The following is a 17926-nucleotide window of genomic DNA, read 5'->3' on the forward strand; positions in this document are numbered from 1 at the left end:
AAGCACAAGTTTTTAATATTGATGAAACCCCATTTTATTACTATATTTTCATGGTCTGTGCCCTTTGCTTTCTAAAAAGCTGTTGTAAGATCACGAAGATTTTTTACTCGCTTTATTTCTTAGAAACCTTACAGTTTAGGCTTAGCTTTTATGTTTAGGTTGATGATCCATTTCAAGTTAGTTTAATAAATTTTTTTTGTATATGGATATGCAGTTGTATTGGTAACATGTATTGAAAAGATTATTGTTTTTGATTGATTTACCGTGGCACTTTTGTTGACAATCAGTTGACCTATATGTTTGAGTCAGTTTCTGGACTCGTTCTGTTCCATGGATGTGTGTGTCTATCCTTAGGCCAAAACCACACTGTCTTGGTTAATTTAGCTTTATTTTAAAGCAGATGTCCTTAAGTCATTATTTTTCAGAGTTGTTTTGCTGTCCTAGGTCTTTTGCATTTCCATATAAATTTTAGAAGCAGCTTGTCAATTTCTACAAAATGGCTTACTGAGGTTTTTATTGGGATCATGTTGATTGAGTCTATAGACCAGTTTGGGAAGAATGGACATCTAAATAACAGTAAGTCTTCAATTCATGAGCATGGTCTTTCGGTTTATTTAGGTCTTCCGGTTTATTTAGGTCTTCTTTAACTTTTCTTAGCAATGTTTGTTGTTTTCAAAGTTCATATATTCAAAGTACATATGTACGTCTTATATGTATTTTGTTATCCTTAGGTATTTGAAGTTTCTTAAGCAATTGTAAATTCTAAAAATTATTTTGTTGAGTTGTAATTTATAGATAATAACAATTTTAAAATCATTTTAACTTCAGTTTTTCACTTTGAAATAATTTCAAACTTAAAAAATTAGTATAAGTCATCCACCTTTGTTCTTTTAAAAATGGTTTTGGCTGTTCAGGTCCTTTGCATTTACATATACATGTACATTTTATAGTAAATATATACATTGCTACAAATAAGCCACAGGGACTTTGATTGGGATTACATTAAATCTGTAGATTATTTGGGGAATGTTAATACTTTAAGTATATAGTCTTTATCCATAAGCATGGTTTCTCTATTTAGATCTCCTTTAAATCTCTAATTAATATTTTTTAGTTCACAGTATAGTCTTGCATATATTTTGCTAGATTTAGTATTCATATATCTATATCTCTCTATATAATCTTTTATATATATATTGTCTGGATCTCGTGTATGATTAAATTGAGGAATAATTTTCCCCTGTAAAGATAGTGAATTAGTCAGTTCCAAGTCAGTGAATAATAATCCATCCTTTCTTTACTGATTTGAAATGTGGTATTTTTATTTTTATTTTATTATAAAGGATTTAAAAAAAAACCTTTCAATTTCCACTTGATTTTTACCAGTATAAAATACAATTTATTTTTGTATGTTGACCTTGTATCCTGCAACCTTCCTAAGCCAACTTCTTAGTCCTAGTAACATTTTTGTTGGGTCCTTAAAATCTTCTGCAAAGATAATTACATCATCTATGAATAAAACCAATTTTACTTATTTTTTTCCCCAAATGCTACCTTTTATTTCTTTTCGTTTTTTTTGTTACACTGGCTAAGATCTTTAGTATAATACTAAATAGAAGTGGTGAGAACAGACATTCTTACTTTGTTTTTTTACCTTAGGGAGGAAAGCATTCAGTCTTAAGTTATTAAGTATGCTATTAGACATACATTTTTTGCAGATACCTTCTCTCAGGTTGAGGACCTCCTGTTTTCTTTTTCGTTTGCTGAAAGATATTTTAATGAGTCTAATTTTAAATTTTGTCAATTGCTTTTTTTCTGTATACTGAGATGACCATGTTATTTTTTCCTTTAATGTGATGAATTGATTTTTGAATATTAAACCCATTTTGCATTTATGGAATAAATCCTACTTTGTGATGATATGTTATTTTTTATATTTCTAAATTCAATTTGCCAATATTTTAAGTATTTATGCTAATATTTTAAGTATCTGTGTTCAAGAAAGATATTGGTCTGTATTTTTCATGTAATGTCTTTTCCTGGTTTTGGTCCCAGGGCAATACCAGCCTTATAAAATTAGTTGGGAAGTATTCCTTTCTCATATTTGCTGAAAGAGTTTATGTAAGATGGGTATGATTTATTCAAGTATTTTATTTATTTAATTCACTAGTATTAGGTCATTAAATATGAAATGTTCAATTTCAAATCAAAAGTATAGTTATATCTCAAACAAGAAGCAGTACAATTAATTAAAGTATGCATCTAAAGTATCAACACAGTTTTGCCATCTTAGTGGTAACTTGTTTATGCCAGCAGTGAAGAAGCCTGGAGAGTGAGTGGCAGTGAAATTACGTAAGGCATTTCCCACAGCTTGTTGAGGATTGAATATTTTTCCTAGCAAGAAGTTGTCTAAAGCCTGGAAGGAAGTGGTAGTCAGTCAGTACAATGTCTGGTGAATATGGTGAATGACAGAGAATTCCCACATCCAGTTGCTGTAGTTTGAGCAGCGTTGTTTGAGTGACATGTGGTCGAGTGTTACCTTGTAAGAGTATTGGCCTGTCTCTATTGACCAGTCTTGGCTGCTTAATCACAAACATCCTGAACATTTCATCCAGTTGATTGGAGTAGACATCCTCTGTAGTCAGTTGACCAGGTTTCATGAAGCTGTAGTGGATAATACCAGACACCGTTAGCTTTTTTTGATGAATATTTGGATTTGGACTGTGTTTCAACACTTCATCTTTATCCAACCATTGTGCCGAACACTTGCAATTGTCAGAAAGAATCTGTTTTTCATCACAAGTAACAACATGGTGTAGAAATCACTTTTATGTTGTGACAACAAAGAAAGGCAAGCTTCAAGATGATTTCTCTTCTGACACTTGTTTAATTCATGTGGTACCCATCTATCCAGCTTCTTTACCTTGCTGATTTGTTTCCAATAGTCCAATATTGTTGGACTAGTAATGTCAAACCTTGGTGCTAATTCACATGTAGGTTGACATGGATTCACTTCTACTACAGCTTTCAGCTCCTCATTATCCCCCTTGGTCTCAGGTCACCCATGTGGTTCATTTTCAAGGTTAAAAGCACCAGAATGGAATTTCTCAAACCATTGACGTATTGTGCATTTATTAGCCACATCCGTCACAGACACTTAACTCCATTGATATTTCAAGCTGTCTGTGCTGCATTGGTTCCTCGACAGAACTCATATTTAAAAATAACAGAAGTTTTTGACTTATCCATTGTTTCACAAAAATTGCTATAAAAAAAAACTTTGAAAGATAATCACAAACCAAACCGTGCATTTGAAAGACCAAGGATGTATAATACCTTCACAATAAAGGTATTATACATTATAAAACAAGAGGAATCAAAGTGAAATGTCAGAGATATCAACTGTCAACATTAATACTTAAGGAAATTGGACATTTCATACTTAATAGCCTAATAAATACATCTAAGCCTGGGGCTGTTCTCACATTTTCTATTTTTTTTCAGTGTCAGTTTTGGTAATTTTTGCCTTTCTAGGTATTTCCCCTGTCGGCATGGTCCAGTAGAACTTTCCATGATGTTGGAAATATTCTATATGTATACTGTGAAAGTATACACTAGCACCTGTGACTGTTGAGTACTTGAAATATGATGAGTGTAGAACTGAAGTTTTAGTTTAATAAATTTATTGTTTCTCAACCTTTTGGCTGAGATCAAGTTTAATTTAATTAGATTTAAATTTAGTCACAGGTAGCAGGTAGCCACTGTATTGTACATTGCAGATCTAAACTCATTTATTTTTGTAAAGTTAATTTTTCTTATGGATTGCCATCAAGTTGTTAATAAAATTTAAACTTTATTGCTATGAAGTTGTTTATATTTTTGTTATTTTTAATTTTTGTGAAATCTATAGTACTATTTCTTATTTCATTCCTGATATTGGCAATTTGTGTCCTTCCACTCTCTCTTTCTTTCTCTCTCCTTGTATTACTTAAAAAAAAAAATTTAATTGTAGTAAAATATATATAACATGAAATTTACCATCTTGATCATTTTTAAGTGTACAGTTCAATAGTGTAAACTATACTCACATTGTTGTGCAACTGGTCTTCAGAACTCTTTTCATTTTGCCAAACTGAAACTCTATACCTATTAAAAACAACTCCCAACTTTTCCCTTCTTTTAGCCTGTGGCAATCACCTTTCTATTTTCTGCCTATATGAATTTGATTACTCTAGGTACCTTCTGTAAGTGGAGCCATACGGTACTTGACTTTCTTTAACTAATGTATTTTGCTGAGCATGATGTCCTCAAAGTTTATCCATGTTGTAGCATGTGTCAGAATTCCCTTCCTTTTGAAGGCCAAATATTAATCTCTCCATTGTATATACATACCACATTTTGTTTGCCCATTCATCTGTGATTGGTCACTTGGATTGCTTCCACCTTTTAGCTGTTGTTTATGATGCTGCTGTGAACATGGGAATACAAATATCTCTTTGAGACCCTGCTTTCAGTTCTTTTGGGATCTTATAGTAATTCTATTTTTAGTTTTTTGAGAAACTGCTGTTGTTTTCCATAGATGCTACACCATTTTATATTTGCACTAATAGTGCACAAGGTTTTCAATTTCTCCACATCCTTTCAACACTTGTTCTTTTCTTTTCTTTTTTTAATAATCATCTTAATGGGTGTGAGGTGGTATCTCACTGTGGTTTTGAAATTTGCATTTCCCTAATGATTAGTGATGTTGAACACCTTTTCGTGTGCTTGTTGGCTGATTGTATTTTTTCCTCTCTTTTTAATGATTTATCTAAAGATCTATTAATTTTGTTCTGTTCAAAGGTCTTGCTTTTGGTTTTATTAATATTTCTCCACTGTCCATTTTCTTTTCCATAGAGTTTTCTCTTTATCATTTGTTCCTTATACTTTAGGTTTAATTTAATCTTTTCTAGCTACTTACGGTGGAAGTTTATGTCATTAATTTTAGATTTTTCTTCCTTAATAGAAGCATATAAATCTATTAGTTTCCCTTTAAGCACTGTTTTACTGTACCTCTCAAATTTTGACAAGTTGTATTTTATTCATATTCAATTCATAATATTTTCTAATTTTCCTTGTGATTTCCTCTTTGACCTATGAGTTTTTTTTAAGTATTTTATTTTTAATATTTGGGGATTTTCCAAATACACTTTTCTTAATGAATACTGATATAATTTTGTTGAGGTGAGAATGTATATTCTGTACGATTTCCATTATTTGATAATTCTACCGTACAATATTTCTGTCATTTATTATAGGAACTGTTTTGGTAACTTCCATTTCCATGTGTTCTTGAAAAGAATATGTGTTCTGGCATTTTGGGGTGTAGTATTTTATAAGTGTCATTTAGGTCAAGTTGGCTGACAGCATGTTTTTAGATTTTTTATATTCTTACTGATTTTCTGATTACTTGTTCTATCAGTTACTGACAGAAAAGGGTTGAATTCTTTATTATTGTGGAGTTTTCCATTTCTGCTTTTGTCAGTTTCCAGTGTTCTTTGTTCCATTGTGGACATCCAAGTTTCCATCAGATGTCTTATTTCTTCTCTATAAAGAACTTCTTTAACATTTGTCATGTGGTTGTGTTGGTGACATATTCTTTCAGCTTTTACCTAAAAATATTTTTATTTTACCCTCCTTTTTGAAGATTATTTTTACTTTATAAGGAATTCTAGGTTGACAGGGCTTTTTTCTTTCAGAGTTTTTAAATTCAACAACTTTGGAAAAAATTTATTCAAATACCCACCCCTTCCAACTCCAGTTGAACATATGTTAGCCTGCTTAATAGTGTACCACAAGTCTGATGCCCTGTTTGTTGTCTTCCAACCTTTTTTTCTTTCTCTGCTTCTTTCTGTATAGGTTTTATTGCCTTGTCTTCCTCTTTCACTGTTATTTTCTCCTGTATTGTCTAATTTGCTATTAACCCATCAAGTGAATTTTTATACTATATATTTTTTAGTTCTGGGTGTTCCTTTTTTAAAAATACATTTTCTACTTTTCACTAGTTTCATGTTTTCCCTTACTGTTTTTCTTTAAGGAGTGTTCAATTTTGTTCTGACATATAGTTAGTTTGCTTTGGATTAGTGTGATCTTTTTGAGACTTGTGTTTTAACCTTGTGAGGGCAGCTCTACGATTGACTTCACTGTAGAGTTAGTTTAGCCCTGTTCTTTTTATTTATTTATTTATTTTTATTTCAGCTTATTATGGGGTACAAAAGTTCAGGTTATATATATTGCCCATGTACTGCCCATCCCCCCGAGTCAGAGCTTCAAGCGTGTCCATTCCCCAGACAGTGCACATTGCACTCATCATGTAGTTATATCCCCATCCCCTCCCCCCACCCTCCACCCCCGCCCCGAGTCAGAACATTCAGTCGTGACCATTCCCCAGACAGTGCGCAACGCACTCATCATGTAGGTAAACACCCATCCCCTCCCCCCACCCCCCACCTCCGTCTGATACCCAATTGGTGTCATTCCCAAATGTGCACTTAGGTGATGATCAGGGAAACCAGTTTGCTGGTGAGTACATGTGGTGCTTGTTTTTCCATTCTTGGGATACTTCACTTAATAGAATGGGTTCCAACTCTCCCCAGGAGAACAAAAGGGATTCTATATCACCGTTATTTCTTATAGCTGAGTAATACTCCATGGTATACATATACCACAATTTACTAATCTATTCATGAATTAACGGGCATTTGGGTTGTTTCCACATCTTTGCAATTGTGAATTGTGCTGCTATAAACATTGGGGTATAGGTGTCTTTGTCATAGAATGACTTTTGTTCCTTTGGGTAGATGCCCAATAATGGGATTGCTGGATCGAATGGTAGGTCTACTTGAATCTGTTTAAGGTATCTCCATAATGCTTTCCACAGGGGTTGCACTAGTTTGCAGTCCCACCAGCAGTGTATGAGAATATAGGAAAGACTCTTACAGACATTGGCCTAGGCAAAGAATTTATGAAGAAGACCCCTAAGGCAATCACAGCAACAACAAAAATAAATGAATGGGACCTGATTAAATTAAAAAGCTTCTGCACAGACAAAGAAACAGTCACGAGAATAAACAGACAACCTACAGAATGGGAAAAAATTTTCGCATACTACACATCAGATAAAGGATTGATAACAAGAATCTATTTAGAACTCAGGAAAATCAGCAAGAAAAAAATCAAACAACCCTATCAAAAAGTGGGCAAACAACCTGAATAGAAATTTTTCAAAAGAAGATATAAGAATGGCTAACAAACATATGAAAAAATGCTCAGCATCCCTAATCATCAGGGAAATGCAAATCAAAACCACAATGAGATATCACTTAACTCCAGTGAGAATGGGCTTTATCAAAAAGTCCCAAAACAACACATGTTGGCGTGGATGCGGAGAGCCCTGTTCTTAATGTGTGACATTTCAGAGATCTTTATTGATTGTCTCAGGTGTTTGACAAAGTCTCTTTTTCTTTCTTTCTTTTTTTTTAAATAGACTTTATTTTTTAGAGCAGTTTTAAGGTTTATTTCAAAATGGAGTGGCAAGTACAGAGAGTTTCCTTATCACTCACTCCACTCAACCTCCTTCACTGTGGACATCCTGGACCACAGAAGTACATTCATTAAAATCGGTGAACGTACATAGACATATCATTATCACTCAAAGTCCATAGTGTACATTAGGGTTCACTCTTGGTATTGGTCATTCCAAGGGTTTTGGCAAATGTGTACTGATGTGTATTCATCATCGTAGTATCATAGAGAATAGTTTTACTGCTATAGAAATCTTCTGTGTTTCACCTTTTCGTCCTTATTTCTCCCTGAGCCCTGGAAACCACTGATATATTTACCGTGTCCATCAGTTTGCCTTTTCCAGAAAGTCATATAGTTGAAATCATATAGTATGTATAGCCTTTTGAGATTGGTTTCTTTTGCTTAGTGTAATAGTATGTTGTAAGATTCCTCCATATGTTTTCATGAGTTGATAGCTTTTTTTTTTTTTTTTTAAGCACTGAATAATATTCTATTGTGAGGTTGTACCACAGTTTATTTAGTGGCAAAGTCATTTAGGTTAATCCAGAGTTCAAAAGTCTTCTCATCCTTGTGCAAATACCAATAATTTTTCACTTTCTAGCTCCCTGATGATTGATCTGTGCCCAGTCTTACAGGGTTTCACACTATGCATGTGCACACTACTATTCAGATGAAGAATTTCTAGTGCTCTTTCTCTGTGTATTCGTCTCTTCTCTGGTAATTTGACCAGCAAATATCAGCCACTGCAGCTTTTTCCAGCTTCAGTCTCTCTTGTCTCCTTAGCTTAGTGAGATTTGTGTGCTCTGAGTTTTCCCTCTCTGTAATGGGGTTTGCTAAATGTTCCTGGGCTGAAAGCCAAGGTGAAACTACTTGTACCTAGGGCTCACTTCATTTGTTTCCTTTTCCTCAGAGATCAGTCTTGTGTTGCTTGTTGTCCATGCTCTGAAAAGAGATGTTTCATGTATGTGTCTGGTTCTTCAGTTATTCACAACAGGAGGATTATTCTGGGGCCAGTACTCCACCATGGGCTGGAAGTGAAGTGTTATATAATCAGTATTGTAACTAGTGGCTAATTTACAATTTCTGCATTATTTTGAATTTCTAAAAGATTTTGAATTCAACTCAGAAATAGTTTTATAGATAATTGCTCCAAGTAGTTTTCTAGGCCCATTTCACTCAATATATTTCTCTAGCATAATGCTGATTGTACTGTGTGACTAGTACAATCTATAGGTTAAAAGTCAGCAGCTTTTTCCTGTGGCCAACAAATATGATTTCTCACATATACTTGTTCTTTTTATAATCTTTTAAAAATGTAAAATCATTCTTAGCTTTGGGGCCATCCCAAAATAGGCTCTGGGTCATGGGGCTGTAGTTTATTAACTCCTACTATAGATAAAATTGTTCAAGTGGTAGTTTTTTCTGTTTTTATTTTTTTAGAAATCTCTATTGACCATTGTTGCAGATGATATGAGCTAGTAGAAGTGGTGTATCTTGTGTTTAATGAGCTTATGAGAGTAACAAAATGAAGTTGTTATAAATTTACTGATGCCATTGAGGAGAAAAAAGTGCATGTTACTCTGTCTCTACAGTTGCAAAGCCCTTAAAAAAGGATTATTTAACATTGCTTTTTTTCTGGATTATAAGGGGTAGGATTATAAATTAGGTTTAGGGTTTGAACAGATTCTTGTTTATCTGAATAGAAAGGGATACCAGCTAAATCTGATGTGATAAATAAATTATGAAAGAAGATGAAAATACTTATAAAAGTAATATGCTCTCTGAAATATGTTATAAAACATAAGTAAAACAAAAGTTTTACTTAGTAAATGTATGATCTCTTGCAGTGATGTGCTTCAGTTTTAATAGATCCATGACAGTGTTTAGGTACATGCTGAATAATGTTTGTATCAGTTTATAGATATCTTTGATCTTAGTCATTGCTGTCAGAGTACTATAAACATCAGTGATCATTCAAAAAAGTAAAGTCTGTTGTCTTTAGTTGTCCTCATGGTAAAGAACAAATGGTTAACTGTTCTATAAGGTGTTTTATAGTGTACTTTAAATTTATAGTTTTTTTAGCCTTAATAGTGCATAAGTAGACTATTAAAATTTGTAAAATGAAGCTCATTTCTATTAGGGGTATTTCAGCTGTCAACATCTGTTTTATCACCATTTGGTAAGTTATAACATCAATAAAATTGATCTAAGTATTCCACTGGTCTCAAACTGTTTTTTTAAACTTTGAAACACTGAGAAATATATTTTACATTGAGACATATGCTTCTTCATATGTACACAAATATTTCTCGTAGCATTACTGTCATTCTGTATGATGCACTTTGCTTTCTGTTCTAGTCCATTTAAAAAAAAAAAATCCTGGTACCTTAATGTGTTGATACCTGCAGTTTGAAAGAAGACTGAATTGTTGCATTCTAGTTATTATCCCATTTTCATGAAAAGTTTTCAGTTGATTACTGGCCTAGGAATAGCTAAGATTCTTTTTCACTTTAGGATTATAAATAGGAATTACCATTTTTTTCTCTTACTGTAAGTGTGCCCTGATGGGAATGAGGGTCTGTCACTAAAGAAGAAAGCTGAGGTGGCTCTTGAGTAGCATCCAGTAGTTTCAGACACAGCCAGCCACACAATTCAACATGTTTATCAAGAGTTGGTTGTATTTGTTCCCAAACTTGTTTATTAGTAATTGTCATTGTAGTTATATAATTTCAATTGTACATTTTTTACACTAATGGTACTTTGAAAAGTGAGTTGTTGTTTCTGTGAATAATTTTAATGCTTTAGAAAGACTAGGCAAGTCATTAAAAACATGGGTGTGCAAGTGTCTTAACTTTCTCACTCCACTTTAAAGAAACCCTAATTGCAGTCATGAAGATGGCATATATGGTTGTGATTTATTCAAGAAAGAACTCATATTAGAATAGCCATTGGCCGGGCGCGGTGGCTCACGCCTGTAATCCTAGCACTCTGGGAGGCCGAGGCGGGTGGATCGCTCAAGGTCAGGAGTTCGAGACCAGCCTGAGCAAGAGCGAGACCCCGTCTCTACTAAAAATAGAAAGAAATTATATGGACAACTAAAAATATATATATAGAAAAATTAGCCGGGCATGGTGGCGCATGCCTGTAGTCCCAGCTACTCAGGAGGCTGAGGCAGGAGGATCGCTTGAGCCCAGGAGTTTGAGGTTGCTGTGAGCTAGGCTGACGCCACGGCACTCACTCTAGCCTGGGAAACAAAAAAAAAAAGAATAGCCATTAACAATGTCTTGGCTGATCATTAAATGATTGGCAAACATGCTTTTTTATATATCTCCAGTAAAAAATAAATGTTTAAGGCATTTATGTTTCATTTTTAATGATTCCTGGCTTTATTTGACTGTTGTTGAACTGTTGGATTACATTTGTGATCTTACAGTTTAAAGAGATTTTTATTAAGGAAATTACATTTTATTGAATAGTAATGACAAATCATCTCTTAGAAATATTTCTGTGACAAAAATATGCTAATTTAAGGTTTTATTCAAAATGAACGAAGATCACCTCATTTTTATGCTTTTTGTTTGTTTTTGCATTCTTTGGAGTTTGTGTTTTCATTTGATTCCTTGTTCCTTTATAAAAGAGAGAAAAGTAGCCACCTCAGGAATTGTTAGAGAACCATGATTTCTAAAAGTTGAATTATTGATATTCCTTTATTTCTGAAAATTATGCTTTGATTAAAAACAAAATGTACAGGAGGAATTAAGTAATATATTAGAAATGAAAGTAACAGCCTTTTCACAATGTTCATTTATATGGTAATTGAGTTCCTTAGTTGGTGGTTATAACTTGAAATGATTCTTGGATATAGTATAGAAATATCAATATACTACTAAAGCAAGGACTGATCATAAGAAAGACAAGGAATAAAAGTTGACTTTACCTGGCATCAAGAAATTTACTTTCATTATCAAATAAAAATATTGTACTTAAATTACTTAAAATAACTTTTTCATTCTCCTTTCACAAAGTCTTAGCAGTCTACCTGCATTTTAAGCGTTTGACTGATCACAGCCTGTCTTGCACAAAGATTTTCCTCCTGAACTCATTAGTTGCTTCCTCTTTATTGAATCTGTCATGAGAATACTCAAAGCTGTAATACTCTCCATCTTTAAAATAATTTTTCATGAGAAAGCAAAATGTACAAAATAAAACTTCTATTGACTACAGATATTAGTTCAGTTTCAGCTCCTCTGAAGAATTATCTATACTCCTTCAGTTCCTCTGAAGAATAATTTATACTTTTGGTTCCCAAGTCTCTATTGGGATCACCCCTTGTACACTCATTTTTCCACTCATACAGCTTTTGTCAAGTTAGAAGTTCAGTTTAGCTTTGCCAGTATAAGTAATAAATTATTAGTCTTCATTTTAGCAAGCGTCTGAGCAGCATTCATTATGATTGGTCACTCTGTTCTTACTGAAATATTTTCCTCATTTAGCTTTTATGACGTCAGTCTCATTTTCCTTTCACCTCATTGGCTGTTCCATCTTAGTCTCTTTCCCTGATTCCTTTCTTTCTATCAGATTTCTAAATGTTGAAGTATCTCAGGACCCTTCAGCTCTCCTCCATCTGTATCAGTTAACTCACTAGGTAATCTTATCTATTCTGATCAGTTTTAAGTATCATCTCTTCATTGATGAGTCCCAAATTTATATCTCATTACTTGGCAAGAGTTCTTCTTAACTACATTTGAAGATTTAATAAGGATATCAAAATTAATGGTGCCAAACCCAAACTACTCATCCTGTCCCTTTTAGTCTGATCTTCACGTAGTGTTCTCATCTCAAGAGATGGCATTCTGTTGTGTTATTCTTGACTTCTTTTGTGTCCAGCATCTCATATTCATATCAGGAAATGGCTCTACCTTCAAAATATACCCAAATGTGACACTTCTCACATCCACCCTCATTATCTTGATCTTAGCCACCAGTTTTTCCTTGGATTATTACAGTAGCCTCCTAACTGGTCTTTTTGCTTCCATTCTTTGGCTCCCCGTAACATTGAACAGCTTTATAGTGTATAGAAGCCTTATGTAAAACATATGATCCTTATAAAACGTGAATCAAATCATGTTAATCCTGCTTTAGAATCTTTTAATGACTTCTTTTTACACTTAAATCCATTGCAGTTTTTTTCTGTTGCCTGCAAATTCCTAATAGATATGTCCTCTGTTTATTTCTCTTTCCTCTTTTTTTAACACTCTCCCCATTCATTCCATTCCAGCCATGCCGTCCTTGGTTTTCTTCAAATATGTCAAGCATACATACAGTGTCTAACAGCCAGGAATCTTTCATGAGAAATTTGTGCTTTCAAGTCTTTTAGGCCAGGCGCAGGGGCTCATGCCAGTAATCCCAGCTACTTGGGAGGCCAAAGTGGGTTGACTGGTTGAGGCCAGGAGTTCAAGACCAGCTTGGGCAATATAGTAAGACCTCATCTCTACAAAAACAAAAATAAAATAATTAGCCAGGTGTACTCACACCTGTAGTCTTAGCTACTTGGGAGGCTGAGGCGGGAGGATTGGTTGAGCCCAGGAGTTGAGGGTTACAGTGAGCTATGATCATACTGTTGCACTCCTGGGTGACAGGGAGACCCTGTTTCTTTTAAAAAAAAAAACAAAAAAAAAAAAAACAAAAAAAAGGTCTTTCGCCTACCTGTGATTGTAGTATTCTGTTTTGTTCTGTAGATCTAGGCTCTGAGTTTGGTTATAGGGACCACAGGGACGAAAAAATTTCTGTTTCAGTTAATTAATGTAACCAGTACTTAAACGTTCTGTTAATTTTTTGTTATTTTTTTCTTAAACATTTTAATTGATAAGATTGTATGCAACCTACAGATTTATTGTGTGATAAGTACCACAATTGCAAATTCAAATTAGATGCTTTGTTAGAAATTGATATCTCTGAGAAAGTTTTAATCTCCAGTGCGTTTCAAATAAAGATTTAAAAAATTTTTAAATAGGCAATGGATGTGTGTGCTTCAAAACTCAAAGATAAAAGTGAGAATACTTTGAAATGTATACTCTGTTTCTGTCTTCCAGCCACCCAATTTTTCTTCTTGTGGACAATCAATAGAGGATATTTTTTATGCAGTTGTAGCATATAAAAGTGTATTATATGTTACATATTTTTCCTCCTCACTTTGATATTTTGACTTAATAGATCTTGGGAACTCATATAAAGTTGCCTTATTCTTTTTAACAACTACATAATATTCCATTGTAGATATGTACTGTCATTAATTAAGCCTCAGTGATGAACAGATAGGCTGTTTCCAGTCTTTTGGTGCTATAAATGTTTTTTTATCGATCTCGTGAGATTATATCTGTAGGATGAATTTGTAAAATTTGAATTGTTGGGTCAAGAGTTTTATTTAAAATGTAGTAAGTATTGCCTACTTGTTCTTTATTAGTTTTGTACCAGTTTATACTCCTACCAACAATATTTCACTATAAGGGTTGGCAAATGTTTTTCTGTTAAGGGCCAGATAGTAAATATTTTAGGCTTTGTAGCCTACGCAGGTCTCTGTTATAACTCTCCTTTGTCTATATTTTGGTCTTGGTCCATAGTTTCCCAATTTTGTACTCTGGCATTGCTGTACGACTGTTACCAAAACCTTTTGTCATTACTAGCGTGCTATGTGAATAAAATATCTCATTGCATTATTAGTTTGCATTTCTCTTGTTGAACCTTACTATTTCACTTCCTGTGAAATATTTTTTGAAATCCTTTGCTTTTATGTATGTATTTGGTTGTTTATATTTTTACTGAACTGTGAGTCTTTATCTCTTAGGGAAGTTACCCTTTGTGATATAAAGTGCAATAAAATCTTTTTAACCAGTTTATCCTTTGTCTTTTTATTTGGTTTGTGTTTTTGTCTAAGAATTTTTGTAGTCACATTTGACCTTTTATATTCTTATTCATAAATTGGTCTTTTATTCTGGATTTTGTATCGGTATTAGGGAGAGTTGTCCATACTTTATGACTTAAAAATCATTCTTCCATGGTTTTCTTTAATATTTTTAAGAGTATTTAAATATTTTATTTTTTCATGTCTAAACTTAGATACCTCTGTAAACTATTTTGGGGTGATTTAGGGATCCAGTTTTTCCAGGTGGCTATCCCTTTCTTCCAATACTATATCCTGAATGTAACTGTAGAGAGTGAAAGTTGCTTGCAATATTACTTCTTAGTATTGACTTCTTATATAGTATAGAACATAAACTGCTGACCACATAAAATGCATATTTTTTCATTCATTAAAAGTTATGGAGCACATACTGGTCATAGAAGGTCAGATGCTAATGGTAAAATGTTGAAAAGGCTCTAACCCTGACCTTTAGTTGTTTACAGTGTAGTAGGCATGTGTGTGTGAACACCTTACTTTTTTGTTTATGTTTTTGTCTGAATCTTCTATTATTATGAGAATTTTCAAATAAATGGAAAAATTGAAAGAACAGTACAGTGAACATCTGTAATGTCACTCTCTCGCCTTTTTCTCTCCCTGCTTATCTCTCTCTGTGTGGCATACTCTGTGAAAGTAAGTTATAGATGTCATGATGCCTGACCTGTAAATTCTTCAGTATGCGTCTCCTAAGATTTTAGCATTGTTTTACCATCTGTTGTCTAAATTGATAATTATTTTAGAAAATACAAAAGAGTGATTTTCCAAGTGAATTTTTTCCTCTACATTTAGTAGCAAACATTCTTCTGATAAAAAGGCTTTTCTCTCTTCCCTTGGACATCATTGTGGACTCAAATTATTTTTATTTATTCACCATCACACTGTTTCTAACTTTGTTTTTCTAACTTTTGAGGAGGGAGAATCATAACTATCTTTTTCATCATTTTATCCCTAAAACTTATCACGGTATCTACCGTAGAGTGGTTTCCTAGTAATTATGTGCTGAATGAATAAATACTTTAAGCAGTGGATAGCTATTGAAGGATCTCAAAGGACGGTTTAATATGGTCTGATTTATGTTTTGGAAAGATAATTCTGGTGTCTTTAGGGAGGAGGGCAACTTGAGGAAAGCTTTCATTTGGACTCTGTATCAGGGACTTGATTACAAATAATCTAGCACGAATCATCCTGAACAAAATTGGATCATGGAATCCAGGGAAGGGTTGAAGAACCAACTACATGAAGGGTACATCTGGGCTTCAGGAACAAATAAAAGCTAGGATGCCAATGCCACTAATATTTTCAATCTTTGCTTCATTCTGTTTTTATCAGTTGCAGTTTGCTTACTCATGGACCAATTAAATGTGATTTGGGTGTAGAGTTTGTAAGAATATGGTTGCTTCTTGGATACTCATGGGAATTGAGTCAGTACACTGTTGAAGGTATTGTAGTAGGCCAGGAAGAGATGTGGAGTGTTAGACTTAGGTGCTGAGTGGAAGAGATGGATTTTAGAGAGATTAAGTAGTGCAGTACAGTTGAAAGGATTTGTCCATGAGGAAGGAGAATTGGAGTAAATAATTCTTCTATCTTAAGCAGCTGCTAGTTTAGTGAATCTGTTACTCAGGTGAGGGAGATGTATGCTTGGAATGGAAACATGATGAGCTTGATTTCAGAGGTATTAAGTTGGAATTCTCTAGGGAATATAAGAGCTAGTTGAATATAGGCATCTGAAATCTTGGAAGAAAGATCTAAACTATTTTAGGAATTGAGTAGGAAAAGTGAAGGCTATGGCAGTGAACAAAAGAGTTTAGTCTAAATGTTTAAAATAAGAAGAGAACTAGAATCTTGGAGAAAAGCTAATAAAGAAGCCATGTGAACAGAGGAAGATAAGGAGTATAAAATAAAATAATATGCCAGTCAGAAAAGTAAGAAGAAATATAGTGTGTCAAAGAAACCAAAGGAGTTTTATCTAGGAGGGAAATGCCACCTAAGGATTTGACCATTAGAAGATTGATGATGTTAATGAGAGTAATTCCAGTAGGAAGTTGGGAGCTGATTGCATTAAGCTCAGAGGATTAATGATTAGGAGATGAAGTAGAGACAAACTACTGTAGACTTTTTTCCTACGAATTTGTGAAGGAAAGGTGAATGAGGGCAGTATAAGGCTAAGGGATTTCTTTGTTTTATTTTGGAATGGGAGAGACATAAGCATATAGTTTTGAACAGTAAACAGTTTTTTATTTATTCTAGGTTGGATAAAATTTATGTTTAAATACTTACCACTGTAAACGTTAACTGCTGTGTTTATTAGTGTTAGTGTAGAGAAAATGGGACTCTGAGACCAGAGAGCTGGGTTCTGATCTCAGTTCCCCAGAATAATCACCATAATAATTACCGTTACCACTTTCATATTCCCTTTTGTGTGTCAGTCACTATGTTAGTAGGCCTTTTATACCTACTGTCACTAATCCTCACCACAAATTGATCTCCAAGGTGAGTATTTGCTGTTTTATAGATAAAGAGACTCTGGGGGTTTACTTCTCAGGATCACATAGATTTTTCAAGATCATGCTTTGATTTCAACACAGATATGTCTGATTCTGAAGTTGGTGCTCTTTTCTCTGTATCACATTGCCTTCCTTTCTTCTACTCTAGTTTCTCAAGTTTTGGGTCCCCATTTCCTTAACTGTTAGACAGAAATAGTCGTATCTGTCACACCATCAAAGTGTTAAATGAATAGTGTGGTAATATTATCTATATTTTGTTTGAAAAAATATATATTTGGTTAAATACCAGACAGACCTTATAATTGTGGTCATCTTTAGCAATATCGTTTGTCTAAACAGTATTTTACTTTTTAAGGTGGTGGTATCATGGATACAGAAATGTCTGAAGATATAGACCACAACTTAACTCCTACCCTTGACAGCATGTCTTATGGAATGCCGAATCAAACAGGATCTGAAAATTCATTGCTGGATGAAGATGATTATTTTTTGAACTCTGGGGATCTTGCAGGAATTCCAGTCGTTGGTAGTGACAATGAGGATGAACAGGATTTTAGTTCAAAGGACAATCTTGTTTCTTCAATTCATACTGATGATAGCTTGGAAGTAGAGAGAAGTGTCACACAGCATGAATCAGACAATGAAAATGAAGTACAAATTCAAAATAAATTAAAAAAAGACTTTCCTAAACAGTTTGATCAGGTTTCTGTCTTTAAATCGATACGGAAAGATTTTAGTCTAGTGAGAGAAAACAGCAAAGAGACATTTTCTGGAAAGGACAAAAATAGAGACCTAACTTATCATGAACGTGAAAAACGATTGGATAAACCCCATAAAGATTTGGATTCAAGGTTGAAAAGCAGTTTTTTTGATAAAGCAGGTAATAATTGTTGGAATAGAA

General features: G+C 33.8%; 1 protein-coding gene across 3 annotated transcripts in view; it reads left to right on the forward strand.

Annotated features, from left to right (window-relative positions):
- The window catches only part of ZMYM4 (zinc finger MYM-type containing 4), a 144345-nt gene that overhangs the window by 67071 nt on the left and 59348 nt on the right, over positions 1-17926 (forward strand). For all 3 annotated transcript variants that reach the window (XM_069479750.1, XM_069479748.1, XM_069479747.1), the window contains exon 3: positions 17381-17905. Coding sequence is in view for 2 of the 3 variants with exons in the window: in XM_069479748.1 (XP_069335849.1) it covers positions 17381-17905 (525 nt within the window). In the remaining variant the exon portion in view is untranslated. The remainder of the gene's footprint in view (positions 1-17380; positions 17906-17926) is intronic.

This window comes from Eulemur rufifrons, chromosome 8 (assembly GCF_041146395.1).
Source record: "Eulemur rufifrons isolate Redbay chromosome 8, OSU_ERuf_1, whole genome shotgun sequence".
NCBI lineage: Eukaryota > Metazoa > Chordata > Mammalia > Primates > Lemuridae > Eulemur > Eulemur rufifrons.